The following is a 20,662-nucleotide window of genomic DNA, read 5'->3' as shown; positions in this document are numbered from 1 at the left end:
TAATATTGGACACTGTTGTCAGGGATGATTCACCTCTTTCTTGTCCCAGTTTCTTCAATGTCAAATTCCTACAGTTGGATTTGTATTAATTAGCTGTTCTGAGCTAAACTCAGAACCCAGCTCTGCAAAAGACCAGAGCTGAAAATATACCCCTGCGGCTTATGTCTGCTGCAATCAGGACGAATGTCAGCAAACACTTACATAGTGCCTACCCAAGAAGCTTTCCCTGCATTCAGAAGGCACAGTCGTATTCCCCAAGAGATCCTTAACATTTAAGATCAAGCTTCTCAGTTAGTTTCTCTTCCTCTGAGATGAGACTTACTTTCAAAGGGCCTCAGCCTCCTATTTTACTTGGAGGAAACTCTTCCCACCATTTTTGCAGTGCCATCTTACAGCTTCTTAATTGCAGGAAGACATGCTCTCCAGCATCAATATTTCTAAGGTTGCTACTATCGAATAAAGAAAACAAACCAAAAACCCCTCATGTAAAGCTATCTGTGCTGCACAACAAAGTCAGAGCTCTAGGCTAAACATTTCATGGAAAGGATCATCCAAAGTGCGTGCATGCTGTTTTCATTTATTCAGTTTAGGCACACAAATACCTCAATGCACACATAGAAGCCCTGGTTTGTGTGCACACGTGTCCGTGCAAATGCAGTTTGCACGCATGCATAACTGTTTATACACCCCTAAACTAAGCATGTGTAGTTTTGCACCCACACTTTTGAAGATTAGGTCCCATAGAGTCGGGAACAGTCATTAATAGTGCAAGCCCAGGGAGATAAGGCAAACAACACATACAACGCCCAGGGTATAAGTCTAGGACTTATAAGTCTAGGACTGTTTAGCTAAAAAGAATAACTTTGCATCTAAGCAAGGTTCAAGCAGGGGCTCTTTCAGAAGGGAGTCTTTATTAGGGAGCATGAGTAACTTTTTAGTTGACTCCGTATTGAAAAAGGGAAGAAATGAAATCATGCATGAATATTACATTTGCTTTTTGTTAGAATATAATATTTGCGTGGCGTTGTTAATATAAGTACTTATATAGCCGGGGGAAAGAGAGCAGCTGTTTGTAGGCTAGGAATTACTAGGCCATATTAGTTTTGCATTTGACTGAGAATACGAGTATAATGAAAGTTAAGAGATAGTATCTGGTGGGTTTGCTCTAGCACTTTGTGGTCTGGAAGTGTGTACCAATTTATGAGCATTGAACATTCTCTGTGTACAAACACCAGAATTAGTTTTAGTGTACCACTTATGGAGTATTTCAGAATATGATTAGAAATAGTGTGGGAGAGTCATAATCAGTATTTGTAATAGCTGGTAAAAAGGGAATAATTCAAATTATATCAGTGCTGCCTTATAGAATTCTGAGATCATCAAACTGTATTTGGTCTGGTGCAATGCGCACCAGAGGTAGATATTTTCCCCCTTGTTTTATCATAGGGATGATGTAGAATATTCTTCCTTTTCATTTCTCTAATGGGTAACAGGGCTCTCCATAGCAAGGAATATAGCAGACATTCATCCAATAATTTATCCATCAAATAATGCTTAATGGGCTACAAAGCTCATCAGATGTCACAAAGATAAATTATTCAGGGCTAGATTGTACCTTTAGGCACTGCCCGGAAAAAGGGATGGTGTATAAACTGTGACACTCCAGGAGGCACTGTGATTCAGAGACCCAATTCCCTCCCTGCTTCCCCCTTGCTTAGGGCAGGGGGGAGCTGGCCAGGAAATTATTACACCTCCCTATACCTGTTCAGCTACGCCATTCCCTGCCACTCCTTGCACATCGGACTGGGCAGTGAGGAAGCAGGATGAACAGTGCCATCTACTTGTGCGCAGCTGAGCACAAGGGGTTGGTAGCTTGAATAAAACTGTAAACCTAAGGGGCGGTCCTTACAGTGCTTGACTCCTCTTCTGGGATGTGTCGTCTAGTCTTCAATGACTATCAGCAACATTCACTGAATAACATATTTGACAAGTGGGATTTGACCAGCTCTACTTTTCATATTTGCATATTTAGCTTAGTGTAAATATCAACCAGTTTTCTCAGCGCAAGTGCCTACCCTTTCCACCTGTGACAGAAGTTATCCTTGTTCCTGTGACAAAAATTCCATAAGATATTGGTTAAATGTCTTTGATAGCTCATAGGTCTGACCTATAACCATGGCTTCTCACAACACCTCCTCAGGCCCTACCTTGGTGTTCAGGAGGCCCTTAATTCCCAGATGCAGTGATGGGATGTCCCATAATGTCAATATAGTTGGTGGAATGCCTGGAACAAGTGATAGTCCAGTGAACTACGTCGTCCAGCAGACACCTAACCTGTTCCTGCCTGAACCCACAATAAAATCTCTTTTTAAGCTTGTCCTTCACAGATCACTGGCAAGAGAGACAGTAGAGGACAGGAAGTAGTTATCCTGTTGGCTGCTGGACAGTCCCTCGAGATGGGATAGTTATCAAAAAGTGATTAAGAATCATAATTTGTGGGGGCAGCCTTCTCATGTCTAATCCAGCATCTTGATCAGCCTCTTATCTCTCAACTAGACACAAAAGTATAAACATGTTAACCAATTAGTTCTATTGTGATTAGGTTTAAGTTTTGTTTTATAAGGTTCAAGTCCAGTCAATACTCCTGGGGGGATTCTGCAAGACTGTGCACCCACAGAAAACACCCCCGCAGATTTCCTGTGTTTCCCTGCAGAAAACTGCAGGGAAGCCGTGCGGGGGATGACCATGGGCACAGTTTTTTTGGGGGGGGGGGATTGCCCCCCTCCAAACAGAGGTGATGCATGGGGGGGGCACACTGGGTTATGTGCCACTCAGGAGCGGCGCCAGGGTTTTTGGCGCCCTAGGCGGGGGTCCTTCCGCGCTCCCGGTCTTCGGGGCACTTCGGCGGCGGGTCCCGGAGCGAGTGAAGGACCCGCCTCAGAATTGCCGCCGAAGACCCGAAGCACGGAAGGACACCCCCGCCGCCGAATTGCCGCCTTCCCAAATCCTGGTGCCCTAGGCAACCGCCTAGGTTGCCTAAATGGAAGCGCCGGCCCTGGTGCCACTGCCCCCCATCATTTCTGCTAGCGCAGAGCTGCCCAGCTGTGTCTCTGCTCTGCTGACTCTGCAGCTGAACGCTGCCTCCTGGGTCCTAGTGCCGGTCCTAGTGCCAGTCCTGCTCCCCTTCTGTGTGCTGGGAGCCTTCCTGTTTTCTATTCTGTGCAACAGTGAGTGCCTGCAGTGGGGCTGGGTAAGGAGGGGTGGGGGAAATGAGGGAAGGGGGGGCGAGGGGGTGGAGGGAAGAGGCAGTGGGGAAGGAAGGGGGTGGAATAGGGCAGGGGGAGGGGAATGTGGGAGTGAAGGGAGGGGACTGGAGAAGAAAAGAGGATAGGGGAATCGTGGGGGGAAGCAGGAGCCCAGCATGCAGCATCCCCTCGGCAGGAGCTGGGGCTCCCCCATTAAGCAGGCCCATCGAACCCTCACCCTGACAAGCCCTACCCCCTCACACCCAGGTAGGGTGACCAGACGTCCCGATAAAATCGGCACCGTCCCGATTTTGAGCTATTTCTCCCAATATTTTGTGCCGCCGGCAGCACTAGGCTCTTTTTTTTTTTTGTTGCCCCCCCCCCCCCCCCCCCTCTCCCCCGATTTTTTTCCTCTCCTCTGGTCACCCCCCCCCCCGCCCCCCCCCCCCCCCCTCCCCAACCAGCTGGACCCCCACTCCATCAAGCCCCACTCCCTGAGCCGCAACCACCTTCACCTGGATCCCCTACAGAGTCCCATCGCCCCTGCACCCAGAACACCCCAACGAGCCCCTGTGCATCCAGATCTCCCACTGAGCCTCCTGCACCCAGATTGCCCCACACAGAAACCTCTCACCCCACACCTGGATCCCCCCACACTAAGCCCCTCCACCCTTCGATCCTGTTGGGCTGAGCCTGCCCACCCCCAGCTGCACCTGGCGCAGTGGGCATTTCTGGGGCAGGCCCAGCCCTTGCTCTGTGTCAGGGTCCGGCGTAACCTCACTGCCAAGTCTCTGTACCGCGGGAGGTGGGGGCTGCAGGGTGATCTCCCACCTCAATGCAGCCAGTGGCCCGTGCTCCCCACTGCCATGCTGGAGCCACATTTATTTATTGACAAATAAAATTTCCAGAATTTTAAAATATTGTGCCCATAATTAATTTTTTGGCACAGAATTCCCTCAGGAGTAAGTCAATAGGGGCTAAATGGGGCAAAGGGAGCACTGCTCCATTGAAGTCAATGAAGTTGCATCTTCATAAGCAAGGGCAGAATTTGGCCCAAGGCCTCCATTTTGTAATATGCCCATTTCTGACAGGCTGCCAAACACAAGGGAATCATCAGAGATGTGTCCTGATGAGCGAGTTGCATTATACATTTTACCATAGTAAAGATGTGAGTACAGATTACTGGCAAACCTATTTTCCCATTGATGCTACTGGCTTCTATATATACCACAATGAAAACAGCTGTAAAGCAGCTGCAGATCGGTTTTTTTCACCCAGTATACAATCTTGAAATAAGGGTCAGACCATACAAGTATTGAGTAAAATCATAAATGCCACTCGGATCAATAAAGACTGCACTGACCTTACATTTATCTTCAGAAATGTTCTTGGTGTCTTGGCTCACCTTGACAATCTAATAATGGTGAATCATCTTAACTGAGACGTGAACTTGCTTATGTGACATGCTGACTGATGGAGAACCAAGATGTAATGATGATGAATACAAATAGGACAAACAAGGAAATCAGCTGGTATTTTCTTATAGTTTTCAATTATCAGGAGAGATAAGTGGCCCAAGCTGCTGTTCAGAATATTTTAGTGAATCAGATGATAACCGTTACCTAGGAGTTAAATATTGCTGTGATTAACTTGACACACAGTTTATTTTGAATGGAAATTACATACCCACTTCCTCGTGCTTTGCATTGAAAATATATCCTTAGATAACTCTATTTATCAGCGAGGCCCAAATATCAGACCATTTTTTGTATGTGTTTCTTTGCCATCCGAAGAAACAGGGCCATATTCAGCACAGCAAATAAAAGGACTGGGGGTACTTCACATCTCAGACTCTCTCTGCCACCTGGTGGAATTCCTAATCCACACAAACATGGCGATTTGGGGCAGGGCCACATGGAGATTTTGAGGGCCTGGGAGCAAAATCTAAAACTGAACCCCGCCCATCCTTCAAAAAATGACCATGGAGATGAGAGTCTAAGGGGGGGGGGGGCATCAGAGATGGCCCAGGCCTGTGGGGTCTCTGCCCTCCCTGCAGGGATAAGGTGGCTCTGCCCTGTGTGCAGCTAGGGGATTGCTTCTAGTCCCTCCTCTGCCTGTGCCGATGGGAGCATTATCCCTGACCTCACTCCTACCTCCGGGGTCTCGGCCTGCCATGTAGCCTGGCTGGCAAGTGTCAAACCGGAGTGGCGCTGTCACCCTGTGCAACAGGTTGCTACACGACTCACTCAAATTTGCCCCAGCTGCCCCTCCATCATTTGGGGGGGGCCTGGAGCAAACCACCCTTCCCTCCCTCCCTTGGGCAGCCCTGATTTGGGCTCCTTTGTACTACGATATCATCACGTTTGTCATAGTCACTCTTAAAATCTGCAAAGAGCAGCTCTTTACTTAGCACAGCCCCTCGGGGCTTGCCCAAGGCAAGCTCCTTTTCAGGTCACTTGCTACAGAATTTGGGGGTGCCATTTGAACCTCAAGTACAGTGATGTGCTAGAGGTTGAAAGCAAATCTAGCCACCTGATGCAACTGGTCCAAGAAGTCCAGCCACTACTAACTTGCCCATGGTCTAGTCCAGGGGTCGGCAACCTTTGGCACGCGGCTCACCAGGGTAAGCACCCTGGCGGGCCGGGCCAGTTTGTTTACCTGCCACGTCCACAGGTTCGGCCGATCGCGGCTCCCACTGGCCGCGGTTCGCTGCTCCAGGCCAATGGGGACTGCGGGAAGTGGCGGGGGCCGAGGGATGTGCTGGCCGCGGCTTCTCCTGGTCTAGTCCCTGTGTCAGTGTGTGGCAATGACACCATAGGGAAGAAGTAACGGCCTTTAAAAGCTGTTGCACTTTGTTGGTCATCTGTGCTTCCTATCAGAGTCTCATTTTCCTCTGCTCTTCACCTGCTTTTTTCCCCATGAGGTTTCGTTCTCTCTCTCTCTGTCTCTCTCTCTCTCTGCCATTCTCCTATGGTTTATTTGCAGTCCCTTCTTAGGGGCATGTGAACTCATTAACTCTGGAGTTCAAGTTCAAACCCAGGATGTTTGACAGGTGGAGAAGGAAGGAAGGATGGGGTGGTCCCATTCCTACTTGGCACCCGCCGCGGGGGAATCCGCCTGCAGCTCCCCCCAGACACCACAGCTCTGTGCAGCTGAAGAGCAGAGCTGCCCGAGTGCTACCGACTTCACGGTTTGCCGGGCAGCCCCCAGACCTCCAGACCCTGCGCCCACGGCTGGGCGCTTCCCCTCCCGGGCTCTGGCTGCGCTGGGGAAGTGCCCGGCCGGGGGTGCAGGGTCTGGAGGTCTGGGGGCTGCCCGGCAAACCGTGAAGCCGGTAGCGCTCGGGCAGCTGTTTCGCATGGCTGGGAGGGAGGAGGGGGAATGCGGGGCGTTCAGGGGAGGGGGCCGAGTTGGGGCAGGGACTTTGGGGAAGGGGCGGAGTTGGGGCAGGGAAGGGGCGGGGTTGGGTGGGGACTTTGGGGAAGGGGCGGAGTTGGGGCGGGGGCGGAGAAGGGGCAGGGCCAGGGCCCCGTGGAGTGTCCTCCTTTTTAAAACCTTAAATATGGTAACCCTAAGCTAGAAGGAATGTGACAGTCAATTCAGCCGGCTGCAAGACTGACATTCTCTCTGCGGTCTTTGACCAGCTGCTCTGTTCAAATCCTGCTCACTGCAAGGTTGCTCTAGAGAAGCCTAGGAACGCGTGACGTTTGGAAACCGCACCTGACTTAGCAGACAAAGCATAGGAAGCATGTTGGAAAGGATAATTATTTAATCTTTATTCCTCCTGGGCCTCCACCAGACAGATAGGAACAGGCCCATCTGGGTACTGGGCTCACCTGGGAACAGCAACTTCTGGAAGGAGCTGGCAGAGGACTGATTATTAATGTCCCCACCCCCAGCCACTCCTTCCCCACAGCAACAGCTGGAGGTACTGGGGGTATGTCAGTGCCTTCCAGCTTCCCTCACTGCACTAAAAGGTATCTGCCTGGGGCACTGGACCTACCCTGACTTCTCCCATGTATGTTGCCCAGCAGCAGCCCAGAGGAGATTTTGCAGCTTCTTGACATCATCATTCACTCAGCTCTGAAATTGGACTCAGGATTCTTTTTTTGTTTTGTTTTTTTTCTGTATCGCCACTGCTTGCTGGACTCCTTTTCCTACCACTTCAGTCCTTACCTGCCCCACCTGACTCCCCACATTGAAATGAAAGGTAGTACACCCCAAAAATATGTAATTAAAGAGGGCGGTCCTACGTTCAGAACATGGTCTTGCATATTGTCTGTGCGCCAACTGAAAACAGCTGGAAAAGGTGGTGCATACAAGTAAATACCCAGATTTCAATATAAAGAGGTTAAACGGATTTGGGAGTCAATAAATCTGCAAGACTTTTGTATCAGAAACACTCCTGTTGAGTGGCCTTCAGTGACAAGGTTCATACCCCTTCCAGCTAAGTCACCTTTGTGCATCTGTCTGAGTGCCAATGCAATAATACTTCTCAATTCCTTTCAAAACCCTAATTCTGCAATTCATTTTCCCCTTCCCCACCGCAGGAGGATGCAGATGTGGAGTGGAAATTTGCTCGTGCCAAGCTCTGGTTATCATACTTTGATGAAGGAAGGACTCTGCCTGCTCCTTTTAATCTAGTGCCAAGCCCTAAATCATTTTATTATCTCATAATGAGAATAAAAATGTGCCTCATAAAACTCTGCAAATCTAAGGCCAAAAACTGTGAAAATGATCTTGAGATGGGTATGCTGAATTCCAAGCTACGGGTATGTCATGTGTTTCTTTTCTTTTAACATCCTGAATGTAAATAGACCATCATGTCCTTCGTGGGCATCAAGGGAAGGAATTTTACTTAGTTCACAGATGAGCAAAAAGAGCTGCTTAGCATTGAACTCTAACTTATTTATTATTGGTAGTACAGTATTACCTGGCGTACAGTATTACTCCTAACTTATTTATTGTTTTTATTACAGTAGCACCTGGAGCCCCTAACCAAGGTAGTGGCCTCCTTGAGTTAGACACTGTGCAGACATCTAGTGAAAGACAGTCCCACCCCAAAGAGCTTATGGTCTAAATAGACTGGGAAGGGGAACAGGTGAAGTGACTTCCCCTAGGAATCACAAAGCAGGCTAATGGCAGAACTGGGAGCAGAAGAATGCAGGTCTCCTGACTCCTACTCCAGGTTCCTATGCTGCCTCTTGAAACCGTTCTTTATATATTGCCTAAATTCTCTTTTTTTTTTTTTGCCATTATGTAAAAATCAACATTTAATACCACATCTGATTTTATCATTGGAAGCAGGGTCCCAACCAGGGAATATTAACTTTTCCCAGCAACTTGAAGCCGCAATTAACAACCTCCCCACTTTCAGCTGCCTAATGACAATCATACACAGTAATAGATCGGCCCTGCCTCATCCGCCACCTGTTCATTCTTTTGAAAGAGATGTGTGCTTTGGGACCCGCTGACTTTGGAACGGGCACATTTGTGAGAGGCAAGTTAGTTTTCCCTTCGTACCAATGAGCTTCTGCACGACAAAATATGAGACACACAGAGAAACATTCCTAAAAAGCTGACACTTTCCAACAGAATTGCTCCTGAAGAAATGTCAGTGTAATTGGGGAGAGGTTGATCCTGTGGAAATATATTATTTGCCGAAATGTCATTGGGACAAAACTGGTCTTAGCAAGCAGATTTTTAAAAAAGCCCAAAAAACCCTAGGCAAATCTATTCTCTTCCTTTGCAGCACTTCTGTTGGTTTGGAGGTTTTGAATAGAACGCCCAAAGCGTTTCATCCAAAATTCAGCTCTAGCTGATTTGCCGTGACCATCAAACTCAGCAAAAATTAAAACACGTGACGAGTCAACGTCGTTTAAACTGCACTGACCCTCATTTAACTTCCTCGGCTCAAGCTGGGTTTAAAACAAAAAACAACGTTGGGAACCGAGACCTAAAAAAAGGTGTTGGATTTTTGTCTTTGGCTACAGTGGCTGCGCGTGACAGAGGCTGCAGTGCTGCTCTGAGACAGCATCACCAGGAGCTTCAGGGGGCTTGTTAATATTCAGGGGGCATGTTGTTCTAAGTTACTTCAGTGCATGCTTTTACATTTTCCTCTCAGTGTCACTGCACATTTTTAGGCCCTGTGAACTGAAAACTGCCAGCTGCTTCTGCCATTCACAGGACATACGCTGAGGAGAAGGGAGGCTCTGTGGAGCACAGATGTAGAGCAGAAGAGAGGCAGTCACTCTGCCCTGATGGGACCAAAGAAATTCATTGCGTTGGCAAAATAGCAGTGGCAAATAAGAGGAATGAAGCATAGAAATGGGCTGGGAGGGAAGGAGCCGAAGATTGAGATCAAAGGAATATGCAGAAAGGAGGAGAATAGGAGGCGCTATCAAAGAAGAAGCTGACAATGGGTCAGAGAAAAGCCGAGCCATAGTGGAGATAAGAGGAAGAGCTGAAGCAAGCCTAGTATAGACCAGGACAAGGAAGAATGTAGGAGAGGAATGCAGAGGAGGGCTTTACAGAGCTCGCCATTGTAATCTGCAATGTGTCTCTGTGGCTGATTGGCGTTAATTGATACTATCCATTGGGTCTGACGAGTAATTTTCTCTTCTCTTTATTCAAAAAGCTATTTTCAAAAGTCAGCCACGATCGCCAAGAAAATTAGAAGTAATTAAGAAAGCACTGCCTCTCGCCTCTTAACACCTGCCTGTCTCAAAGAGGTGTGAGAGGGATACAGTTAAAACACCTTTTGTTTAGACAATATGAGATTGAATTTCTCATCCAATAATTCTTCCGTTCGTTCCGGGTTGTCTCCCTCTGCACCCTCCTATAAACTGGCAGAGGCAATGTTGCCTAGAAGATAGAGCACTGGACTAGGTATCAGGAGATCTGCATTCAATTTCTCTCTCTCCCCCTGGGCTGCTGAACGGCCTTGGGCAAGTCACTTCACCTTTCTGTGCCTCTGTTTTCCTGTCTGTGAAATGGGGATGACCTACTTGTCTCCTCTGTGAAGCACTTTGAGATCTTCTGATGAAAAGTGCTATGAACGAGCTAGATATTAATTATATTATTAATTGGGGAATGGAAGTGCTGGTTTTCTTCTGCAGGATCTCCAACCTGCTCACAGAATGCAACATTTTCTAATGTTTGCATAAGACTGTTTAGTCTGAGGCGGAGAGGTTGTTTGGGGAAAGAAGCTGTTACAGATTTAATGTTTCATTATGTTTTATAATTTCAGAAAATTCGTTTTCAGTCAAGCGCTCGAAATTCAGAAAATTTTACTGTGAAGAAGGCTTATAACAAGCCCGCGAGATATCAGGTAATGACAGTAGAACATCAAGAGCAAGGGAAAAGATCTGTAAGCAAACAAGGTTTATTTGCAAGGCTCAGATTTGTCAATATACAGTGGACTCCTCCATCCTGTGATGTGTCAAGCAATGACCTATGCCAAATCAAAGGACACAGTAGTTTATGGGACTGAGCCCAAACCTTTTAGTTTCACAGTTGCTTTCGGCAGCATGGCAGCTACAGAAATACATTTGACATTAACGTGATTGTCATGGTAATTAATTGCCAGTCACTGGTATTGAACTTACAAGAAAAGTTCACCCGAGCTTCATCCTAGACCTAGACTCATTGACAGTGTTTCATTTTGTCATGACACAATGTTGTCTCTCTAGACTTTACTTTAACTCCCTCGTGTGCTTTCTTTGGCAATATTTTGTCCTATTTAGCTGGATGTGCAATGTGATATGTTACAAAAATAATTATGAGAGCCGTGATGACACAGCTTACTCTCCCCACACTGTGAAATTACCATTGTTGTAAAGTCCTGAGTAGAACTGGGTGAAATATTTTTTACAAATTACTTATTTGCCAAAAAATGCAGTTTTGGGTCAACCAAAAACTGATAGAGAATTTAGGGTGAATATGGCCACTAGAAATTTGGAAAAAAGCTTTCAAAAAAGTTGAAATGTTTCAACTTGACATTTATTAAATGAAACTCTTTGACTTTTCATTTCAAAATTGTAATTAGTTTTGAAATTTACCTAGATTTCACTAAAAAATAAAAAAAAAATAAAAAAAGCGTTTTAAAAACCACTCGAAATGAAACTAAACCTTTCATTTTGGGTCAAATGAAATGTTTTATTCACCCTGAAACAATTTCTTTGTCAGTTTTTGTTTTGGTGAGAAAACTGAAAAATTGTCATTTTGGATTGACTCAAAACAATTTTATTTCTTTTTTTTAGAATTTTTCAGTTTAGACACCAAACCAAAAAATCAATTATTCACCAAGTTCCCATCCTGAGAATTTATGCTTCTGGTAGACTTATTTTATGTGGAAACAGTGGGTTATGTATGTAGTAGCAAAATCTCCAACTAAACAGGTACATGGTTAACTTCTACACATATCAAGTATTTGTAAATTGTTAACAGGGTTAAGAAAAGGAATTGGTTAGTGGGATAAAAAGGTATAAATATGTGTAGTAAATACTAGATATTGGGTAACATTTTCAAAAGTTTTTAAAGGTATTCAGGGCCTAAAGATGTAGATAGATGCCTAATATGATGTTCTAAAGCAACTAGGTGCCTAACTCCCCTGGAGTTGAACATCCCATTAGGTATCTATCTACATCTTTAGGCACCTAAAAACCTTTTAAAATATGGCCCTCTGTGACAGAGCCAGAAATTGACCCCAGATCTCCTGAGTCCCATTCCAGTGTCTTAACCACAAGACCATTTTTCAGTCTCCTTTGCCCCAGCAAGATAAAGTCTATAGAAGGTACTTGAAAAACTGAAGGAACAAAGAGTATTTGAAGATTGGGCCAACAAATACATAAAGAAGATTGATTTCTGCCTAGAAGGCAATAACTTACTAATTAAGGTCTGCTCCTGAAACTCTTTCTTAGATGAGTATCACACCATTGAAACAATGGAACTATTTGGGTGAGCAAGGTCTGGAGGGTTGAAAATTATGATGACTTTCTTGACCAGTAACTATGTGGTTGAGAAGCCATTTCACTTACAGTAGCAAAGAACCCAGAAGGGGTGGTAGATGGCAATAGAGATGCAAAGCCGCAATACAATATTAAGGCAAAAATACACAGTAGCATTGCTGGAGATATTGCAAGGGATGTCTCCAAAGGCTGCAAAGTGATATCCACCCCTCAGATTCTTGATAAAGAATTGTTACATTTCCATTACTTCTGTTCAGTATCCTTACAACGGTATATTCTCTGGTATAGTTGGCACCATGAAGATCTTGACCATTGCCACCTGTAGCTACATGGCATGTAGAGTATTACTCATTGTAAATATAGACTGTACTGCAAATACTGTGGCTGGCCCAGGTAAATACTCTGTGATGGTAAATGTCAAGAAGATAATGGCATTCGTTATATGTTGATTCCTTGTTTTCCTGCAAGTTCCCTATTTTTGTCTCCTATTTTGAAAATTGTTTCTGTTGGGATCTAGTATTTCCCCACTTTCCCCAGAATGTTCCTCAATTTATGTTTTCTCAGGTGGCAACATGTCTTCCATCTGGATTGAACTACCTTGGCCATCTCCAGCATACAGTATGTGCACTGTGTCTCATATATATTCCCTTAACTGACCCACCTGGTTAGAGAGAGATCTCGTCTATAGAAAGACACAGTCCTAAACATTCCACATTCCATCACTAGATAACACATATACAAGTAACTGGATTCTTTTTTGTCATTCACCTGCCTTTATATTGCTACAGTTCACATCTAGTTACTTAATGATCAGGAAGAAGGGGTGGGGTGGTTTTCGTTTTGCTTTGGTTTAGGGGTTTTTGTGCCTCAAAACCTTTGGGGAGATTGCCAGTGACATTTAAAGCAACAGGATTTCTTCTTATTCAGTGGGCAGATGGGCCTGAATCTAGGTTTTATGGGTAGTATGCTCCTGTGATTAGCGCGCTAGCTAGGGTCTTGGGAGACTTGGGTCAAGTTCCCTGCTCTGTTACAGACTACTTCTATGAGGTTAGGCAAATTACTTATTCCCTGTGTCTCAGTTACCCATTCATAAAATGGGGTTGATAGAACTTCTCTGCCTGTCAGGGATGATGTGAGGATCAGTATATTTTAACAATTGCGAGGTGCTCAGATACTAAGATGGGGGGGACATTTGAGTGCCTTAGGCAGATAGATGTTAAGTTGCTGTTGTTCCCCACCATTTTTTATCCAAAAATGACAAAACTGCTCGAACAGACCACCGTAAAATGAATGCCTTTCAGTCCCAATGGGAGTAGCCATTCGCATCATTACACAGAAGCCAGGTAACATGCCTCAGTCATTCATAGTATTGTCAGTAGAGTGAAGACCGTGAGAGCTTTCTTAGCCCTATCCTAGATTTTCTGTGGGAGCAGGAGCAAGATCCGGAAGGCAAGTCCAGTTCCTGCCTTTAAGGGTATGGAGGCTCCCCAGGCACCCGCACGAGTGTGGTTCTACTGCACCAAAGGAGAGGGCTGTGTATGCATGCATGCTGAGAAGGTGCAGACAGAAAATTCAGCTTGGGAGCGGCTCCTTGCATGGCAGCAGGCAGGGACAGGAGAGGACGGGACATGAGCAGTCCAAGGGAGTTAGGGATAGTTGGTCTAGAGTATCTGCCATTGTCTGGATTCTCCTTTCTTGTCCCTATGAAGAAGGGCAACAGAAGGTGGACTGTATCCTGAGGTGTCAGAGTCCTCTTCCCTGGTCCTTGTGCATCTGCCCAGTGATCAGCCCAGTGACTGAGGTCAGGCACCGGGCACAGGCTGTGCCCCTCAGTGACTAATGCTCAACATCATTGTCCAGGCATAGTAACCCCCCTTAAAGTCTTTTCAGCTGTGTGGCTGTTTATAAGATTATAAATCTAAGGGTCAAACAAAGTGAACTCAGTAAATAAGAGATGTCATTGCCTCCTGTGATGAATCAATGAAGCGACTCCCAGGAGCAGGGACTGTGGTAATTTAAGATGAAGGTAGACGCAGATGGTCTTTTCCCTTTCTAGTGTCTGCATGCTCGAAAAAGGGATGTCAATGCAGCTCTTCTTGAAGGCAGATGGAGAATATCCCTCAGTTAGACAGGAAAAGATCCAAAAATCCTGGTTGGAGTTACATCATCATCAGAGCCAAATCCCAAAGGGACGTAGCCTCCTTGCAGATTGAGCACCACCTGCATTGATCGTTGGGTTGAAGTTCCCCCCAAGAAACAAAACATTTTGGGCTCAATCATGCCATTTGGATGCTGCCTCATGGTGGGGAACTTCAGCCCCCTGGTGGAGCAGAAGGGGGAACCCTGCAAGGGGGCCTGATAAGCTTCCATTACTCCACTTTGCATGAGGAAATTCCTCCCAAGCAAGAATGCATACACTTCCATATCAGTTTTACACGCTCAAATGTAGATTGATCATGCACTTGGGCACCCAAATGAGCTATTTGGGTGTCTAAAAATAGATATGCCTAACTTTGGACTCTTAAAAGGTAGTCCCGTGGGGTCCATGTACACTGCAATAGAAGACCTGTGGCATGGCCATGGCTGGCCCAGGTAAGCTGACTTGGGCTCGCAAGGCTTGGGCTGCTGAGCTAAAAATTGCACTGTATGCAATTGGGCTCAGGCTGGAGCCTGAGCTCAGAGACCCTCTCCTCTTGTGGGGTCTCATGTCCTGAGTTCCAGCCCAACCCTGAATGTCTACACTGCAATTTTTAGCCCCGCAAGCCCACGTCAATTGACCTGGGCTCTGACACTTGGTGCCGTGGGGTTTTTGTTGCAGTGTGGACATACCCTGGGAGGTCAGTCCTTTTAATCCTTTTGTCATGTTTGCTGCCCATCTTCAGCTCTCCAGTCTATCAATGTTTCCCCCCCCCATACTGAAGAAGACTCCACAGGGCTCCAGTTGTAGCCTAGTGTAAAGCATAAACTGCCTTAGGACTTCTTTTATACCTCTATGTATAAACATAGCTTCAGCACTTTTGCAACAGCATCACATTGCAAGCTCATATCTGATTTGTTGTCTGCTCTCATTCCTATATATGTCTGTACTTCTTTCTATCCAATAATCTTCCATTTCATACAGCTACATGGTATTCTTTTTTGCTGTGTATATTAAATACGTGCCATTTTTCTAAGGTAATTCTTGTTCATTTTAATCCTTTTTTCCAACATTGTTGGATCTTTCTGACTCTTCTCTCTATCCTTCAGTGAGTTTCCTGTTTCCTAGTTCTCCTAGCCCCTGATCCAACACCCACAGGAGTCAGTGGGAGTCTTTCCATTGACTTCAGTAAATTTGGGATCAGGCACTTAGTTCAAAGTAATGAGTGAATTTTATAATGTCATTAATAAACAACTTATTTTTTCATCCAGATTTTTTCTTATGAATACTTTAAACAGCAACCTACATCCCCAAAACCTAAACTCGATCCCACTTCTTAGTTTGATATTTAACCATTTGTAGTTACTTTGCGTTTATGGGCTATCCACCAAATTCGGATGTGTCCCACAGTATTCTTTGATCTGCCTTTCTTGTGGGATGCTCATTAAATATTTGTTGTTCAACTATTATAACACAAAGTGCGTAAATATAAAGGTAAGATCCTGGCTCCACTGAAATCAATAGCAAAACTCTGATTGATCCAGTGGAGTCAGGATTTCATCACTCTGTAGCTCAAACTGTTCATAATAGATCTAGAATTACAGACAACCAATATCATACCGTTTAACCATTTTTATTCACTTTTCAGAAAATAATGAAGCGTCTTATTAAGCGATATGTCCTGAAGGCTCAGGTTGATCGAGAGAATGATGAAGTCAATGAAGGCAAGTGGCTTTTACAATTCACGATGTTACAATCACTAAAGCTGAAATCAGGCATCTCCATTCAGTTCCAAACTGATATGTCAAATCATAAATCAGATGGGTGAGGCTGTCTGGGGCAGCTTCTGGAGAGGCAGCATGCACAGGCATACCCTGGTGGGCATAGATTACTTCAAACCATCTTTGTGGCCTGGCAATTTTGGCCCTTTCTGTGGGCTGAAATGATTTCCGCTATAATTTAGGTTGTCTAGGGAGCTTCTCTAAGTTACAGCAGACCTACCCTTGGAGTTGTCCAGAATCACCATAGTGGACCCACCTCCTCTTTCCTCTCAGCCCTTGGCTAACCCCCTACACTAGGGCTTGTGAAGGGACCTGTGTAAGGCAGCTTCCAACTGTCCTACCCAGTGCCTGCACTAGACAAATTCTCCCCCAGTTGGTTAAGAGGCTTTCCTAGACCCCGTACATCATCATGGTGGCATACAGGGGTCAGAGCAGAGGACAGAATCCTGCCCAATATCTCTGCTAAGCTTTCTATACTTTACATCACAAACACATCTTTTATTTGCCTAGGGCACCTACAGCACCATTCCACCATACAGCCAAGGCCACCCTTTTTTCCAACAGACCCATACTTCCTAATGGCGCATTACACTGTACATTCATATGGGCCTTAGAAAACCCCTTTTAAAAACGCTGTCCTGAGCTGTCCCCTCTGCAGCTGGAAGGGATGGAATCCGTGTAGTTTCCTACTCAGTATATATGGAAAAGGGAATGCTGGCGAGGGAATGGTCTCTCTGAAGCATTATTCTGAATCCTAAAAAGCCGCTGTGTAGCTTGGGAATCTGTATGTGGTGAAGGAGTGGGCTTGGAAAGAACAAGAACTCTCCACACATTACTACTGTTAGCAGTATTAATGGAGTTCGTTTCATTAAGTCCGTGGGGGGAATTTTGTGTAACTGCTACTCTATGGAGGTTCCCACACATTTAGTGCCAAGCCCATAGTTTGCATTCCCAAATGTGCTCATTCTTCCGAATTAAAACACGGCGATGACTTGTTTAATTCAGTCTCATTTACAAGAACTTTTTTTTTTCATCGTAGGAGAACTTAAAGAGATTAAGCAAGATATTTCCAGTCTCCGCTACGAGCTTCTAGAAGAAAAGTCAGAAGCTACTGGAGAGTTAGCAAGACTAATACAGCAGCTGAGTGACAAGTTTGGGAAGAACTTAAATAAGGACATTTGATGGTGAACAAAGAGAAAGACAACTAGTTTTCTAAACATTATTTGATATTTCAACCAGCATTTTAAGGGAGCAAAAACAGTGCAAGAGATGCGTACTGAGTCCTCAACTTTTGCCACCTAAGAAATATTGGTGGGAGCCCTGTGCATTAGAATATGTTTTGGGGTGAAGCCAACAATCAGTTAATATCTTTACAATATAAAGGTGACATTTGGGTATAAAACAAGCCCACTGACATCAGAAATAAATGCACCATCTCCAAAAGATAATCATACTTATATTAGATCCCAAAGCACCTTTTAAAAAAGGCAAACAGCCAAATCCTCAGCTGGCATGAATCAGCATAGTTCTTTTGAAGTCAATGGAGCCAAACTGATTTCTATCAACTGGAGATCTGACCCATTACATCTAGGACTTAGATCTGGGTGAACCCTGCAGAATAATATTCCACAAATATTCATTAAAACTTTTAAACAAATTCACCTTCACTTAGAGGTGTGCACTCCTTTTGTGCTCGCTTTCCATGGACACCCATGAAATTGAGTTAGAACAGCACTGAGGTTAATGGAAAGCAAATGTGTAAACACATAGTAAAATGTAGTGAGCTCAAATTGCCTTCCTACGAGGATTTATACTAGAAACTTCATTTTAAGAGTTAACTCATTCAGTCAAGGAAGAATAACAATACCATGTGACTTGTGACCAATCACAACGAGGCAACTCAGCTCAGATTTTGAATGTCAAATGGCAAGCCATAGCATCGATGAAATTCACAAAGAATGTTGCTGAATGGTTTCAAACTATGAATACATTTGGCTGGGGACATTCTGTCAACAAAAAAGGGGAATTTGTCAAAAAAGGATTTGCTAGGAGTTATTTGCTCAGCCATAGTAAAGAAAAACAGGGAGAAGTTTTAAAAATTAAACCAATTTACAAGCTGCAGTGGTACAAAGTCCTCCGGTTGTACTCTTACAAGGGAAAAGTTCAGAACATGATGCAGCTGAAAACTCAGCTGCTTGTTTATTTGGTGTTTTAAGCTGCTCAAAGCACACCTTATTACTTCGGAAACACTAAACTGTACTGTTTGTTTACAAGGTGCACCTATGAGATGACCATTACATTTAGATATCAGCTAAGAAAAATAAGCAGAATCAGAAGGTGACCTGTGATCAGTTCTTAAGTGCCAGATGAGAACACAGATAGCCTAGTAGAGTAATAGTTATATTTGTAAAAAAAGAAAAAGAAAAACAAAAAGAAAAAAGTGTACTGTAGGTAGACCTGTTTAGAGAAAAAAAAATCAAAATAATGTATTTTTACCTTTAATAAGATTATCTTGTATACTGTAATATTTTTACCTAAAAATGAGGGGGGGAAATAAAATTACCTCACAATATTTGTTGTACCTTGAGTGACATATTTGTCTGATGTTTTAAATACCCCCCACATAGAAGTTTCACTGGCTTTTGACAATGTGTGAGCAGGACCAAAGTTACATACACTAACAGCCTACTGCTGATGAGAGTCGAAAAGCATCATAGTATAATTATAGAACTAGAATTTCTGGAACTCTTCATAGTCTGCACTCTGAATAACTCTGTAAGGGTGATACTTAGTTTGAAATCACTGTGTTGAGATTCATACATGAATGTGTGGACACCTACTGAGACGGTAAAACATAAATGAGATAACTTCAGTCATGTCTATTTGTGCTACTGAATTTCTAGTTGGAAATAAAATGGGTAACATTATTTGGACTAAGTTTAGAGAAGAATTGGCTGAAAAGACAACTGATGCTATCTTCCCTGGATGTGACCTGTCACCTGACATGCTACAGTGTGCCAGTACACATTAGCATTTTCCACTGCTGTTATTCACAATGAGGGGAAATGGCTTGCTTTACAATCACCTGCAATGCAATACCGTGATCAAATTCTCACCGCACGGTGTTCGCCAGGAAGGCAACACATAATAGCACTGTATAACAGTTTTTCTTTTAACGTGTAAATACCCATGATTATTTTGAGCTACCTTCCTCTGCCTAAACCTATGAATATTGCTCATATGAAGTGCTTGGTTTTCACTTTGAAAAGAGAAATGATTTAGCCAGACCGTGTTTATCAAGAAAAGGGTTTTCAAAAAGACTTTGGAATGATGGAATATAGTCATCTGTGATACTCCAAAATAATACCATCATATCACATGGACCACTTCCAGTTACTGCCCTGTGCATTTCAGGCAAAAATTGTGAATTGCCGGGGGTGCTGTCAGGGCCGGCTCTAGGTATTTTGCTGCCCCCCACCCCAGCCCTGGGGTCTCCCTCTCCCCCCCCGCCCCCCGCAACTGCACCCTTCTGCTGCCCCAGCCCTGGGTCACTGGTAACTCGCTCCCAGGGCGGGTCATTCAGCAGGAATTTTGGATGTGCACAGAACACAGACAGGATTGGTTCCCATATGGTTACAGAACTGCAGTAAAGTGGAACAATTTTCAGCTTGTGTGATTGCAGGATATCTGGATGCATATTATAAGACTGTCCTACATAAAAGAGGAAAAGTTGAGGTGCCATTATTATTCTTTTGTTCCATTCTTTGTTTCTATGGGGAATGCACTATCACGGTCTTCCTTTTAAACAAATAAAACTAAAACTTAAAAAAAAAAAAAAAAAGCAATGGCTGTTGAAAATAGCAATTCCAGTCCTAATAACCGCTGGGAAGCATTTCTTGCTCAATTTATTCTACTTTTTCTACAGCAAGTTACAGTGGATCAGTATATTTGATTTGGGGGAAATGAAGTAACAGCCGCCCAAACTGAGCTTGAGCACTCCTGAATTTTGAGGGTGTTCAAATCTGGAAGGCAGGTGCTAGATTCCCTTTCTGAATATGAGCTATATCTGGAAAGGAAAAGTCAATTTCTGCTTCCATGGCTCAGAAGTGGAAATCCTCCTAAGTGCCTGGTACTGTATCTAAAGCTGCCCAGGTCCAGAGCCTCCCCTCCCTTACTTTTCATTTTAAATTCTAGTGGGATCCACATACCTCCCTTGCTAGGCTTCAGATAGAGAGGCGCACCGTCCATTTAGTCCCTCCAATTCCTTCTTTGGGGGAGAGCCCAGGGCTGGGGCAGCAGGAGGTGGGGGGAGAGCCCAGGGCTGGGGGAGCAGGGGAGGTGCAGGTGGGGGCCAGAGTTGGGGCTGCAGGGGGTGTGGGCGGGGGAGGGCCCAGAGCTGGGGTGGCAGGAGGTGCGGATGGGCCCAGAGCTGGGGCGGCCAGGGATGCGGGTGGAGTGAGAGCCCAGAGCTGGGGCAGCAGGGGGTGCAGGTCGGGGGGGAGAGCCCAGGGCTGGGGTGGCAGGGGGGAG

General features: G+C 44.9%; 1 protein-coding gene across 4 annotated transcripts in view; it reads left to right on the top strand.

The window, feature by feature from the left end:
• The window catches only part of TRPC7 (transient receptor potential cation channel subfamily C member 7), a 119,577-nt gene extending 102,177 nt beyond the window's left edge, over nucleotides 1–17,400 (top strand). For 2 of the 4 annotated variants that reach the window (XM_026659473.1, XM_026659472.1), the window contains 4 exons: nucleotides 7,796–8,017; nucleotides 10,495–10,575; nucleotides 16,000–16,075; nucleotides 17,172–17,400. In XM_026659473.1, the coding sequence (XP_026515258.1) occupies nucleotides 7,796–8,017; nucleotides 10,495–10,575; nucleotides 16,000–16,075; nucleotides 17,172–17,314 (522 nt within the window). In that variant the 3' untranslated portion in view covers nucleotides 17,315–17,400. Of the gene's footprint in view, nucleotides 1–7,795; nucleotides 8,018–10,494; nucleotides 10,576–12,778; nucleotides 12,833–15,999; nucleotides 16,076–17,171 lie in introns of all 4 variants that reach the window. The other 2 variants (XM_026659471.1, XM_026659474.1) reach the window with 2 other exon arrangements.
• Nucleotides 17,401–20,662: the final 3,262 nt, after the last annotated feature.

The sequence above is a fragment of the Terrapene carolina genome, unplaced genomic scaffold, assembly GCF_002925995.2.
Source record: "Terrapene carolina triunguis isolate 2854851 unplaced genomic scaffold, T_m_triunguis-2.0 Scaffold629, whole genome shotgun sequence".
In the NCBI taxonomy this organism is placed as follows: domain Eukaryota; kingdom Metazoa; phylum Chordata; order Testudines; family Emydidae; genus Terrapene; species Terrapene triunguis.
The sequence above is the reverse complement of the archived record's forward strand: the minus strand, read 5'-3'. Positions and strand labels throughout refer to the sequence as shown.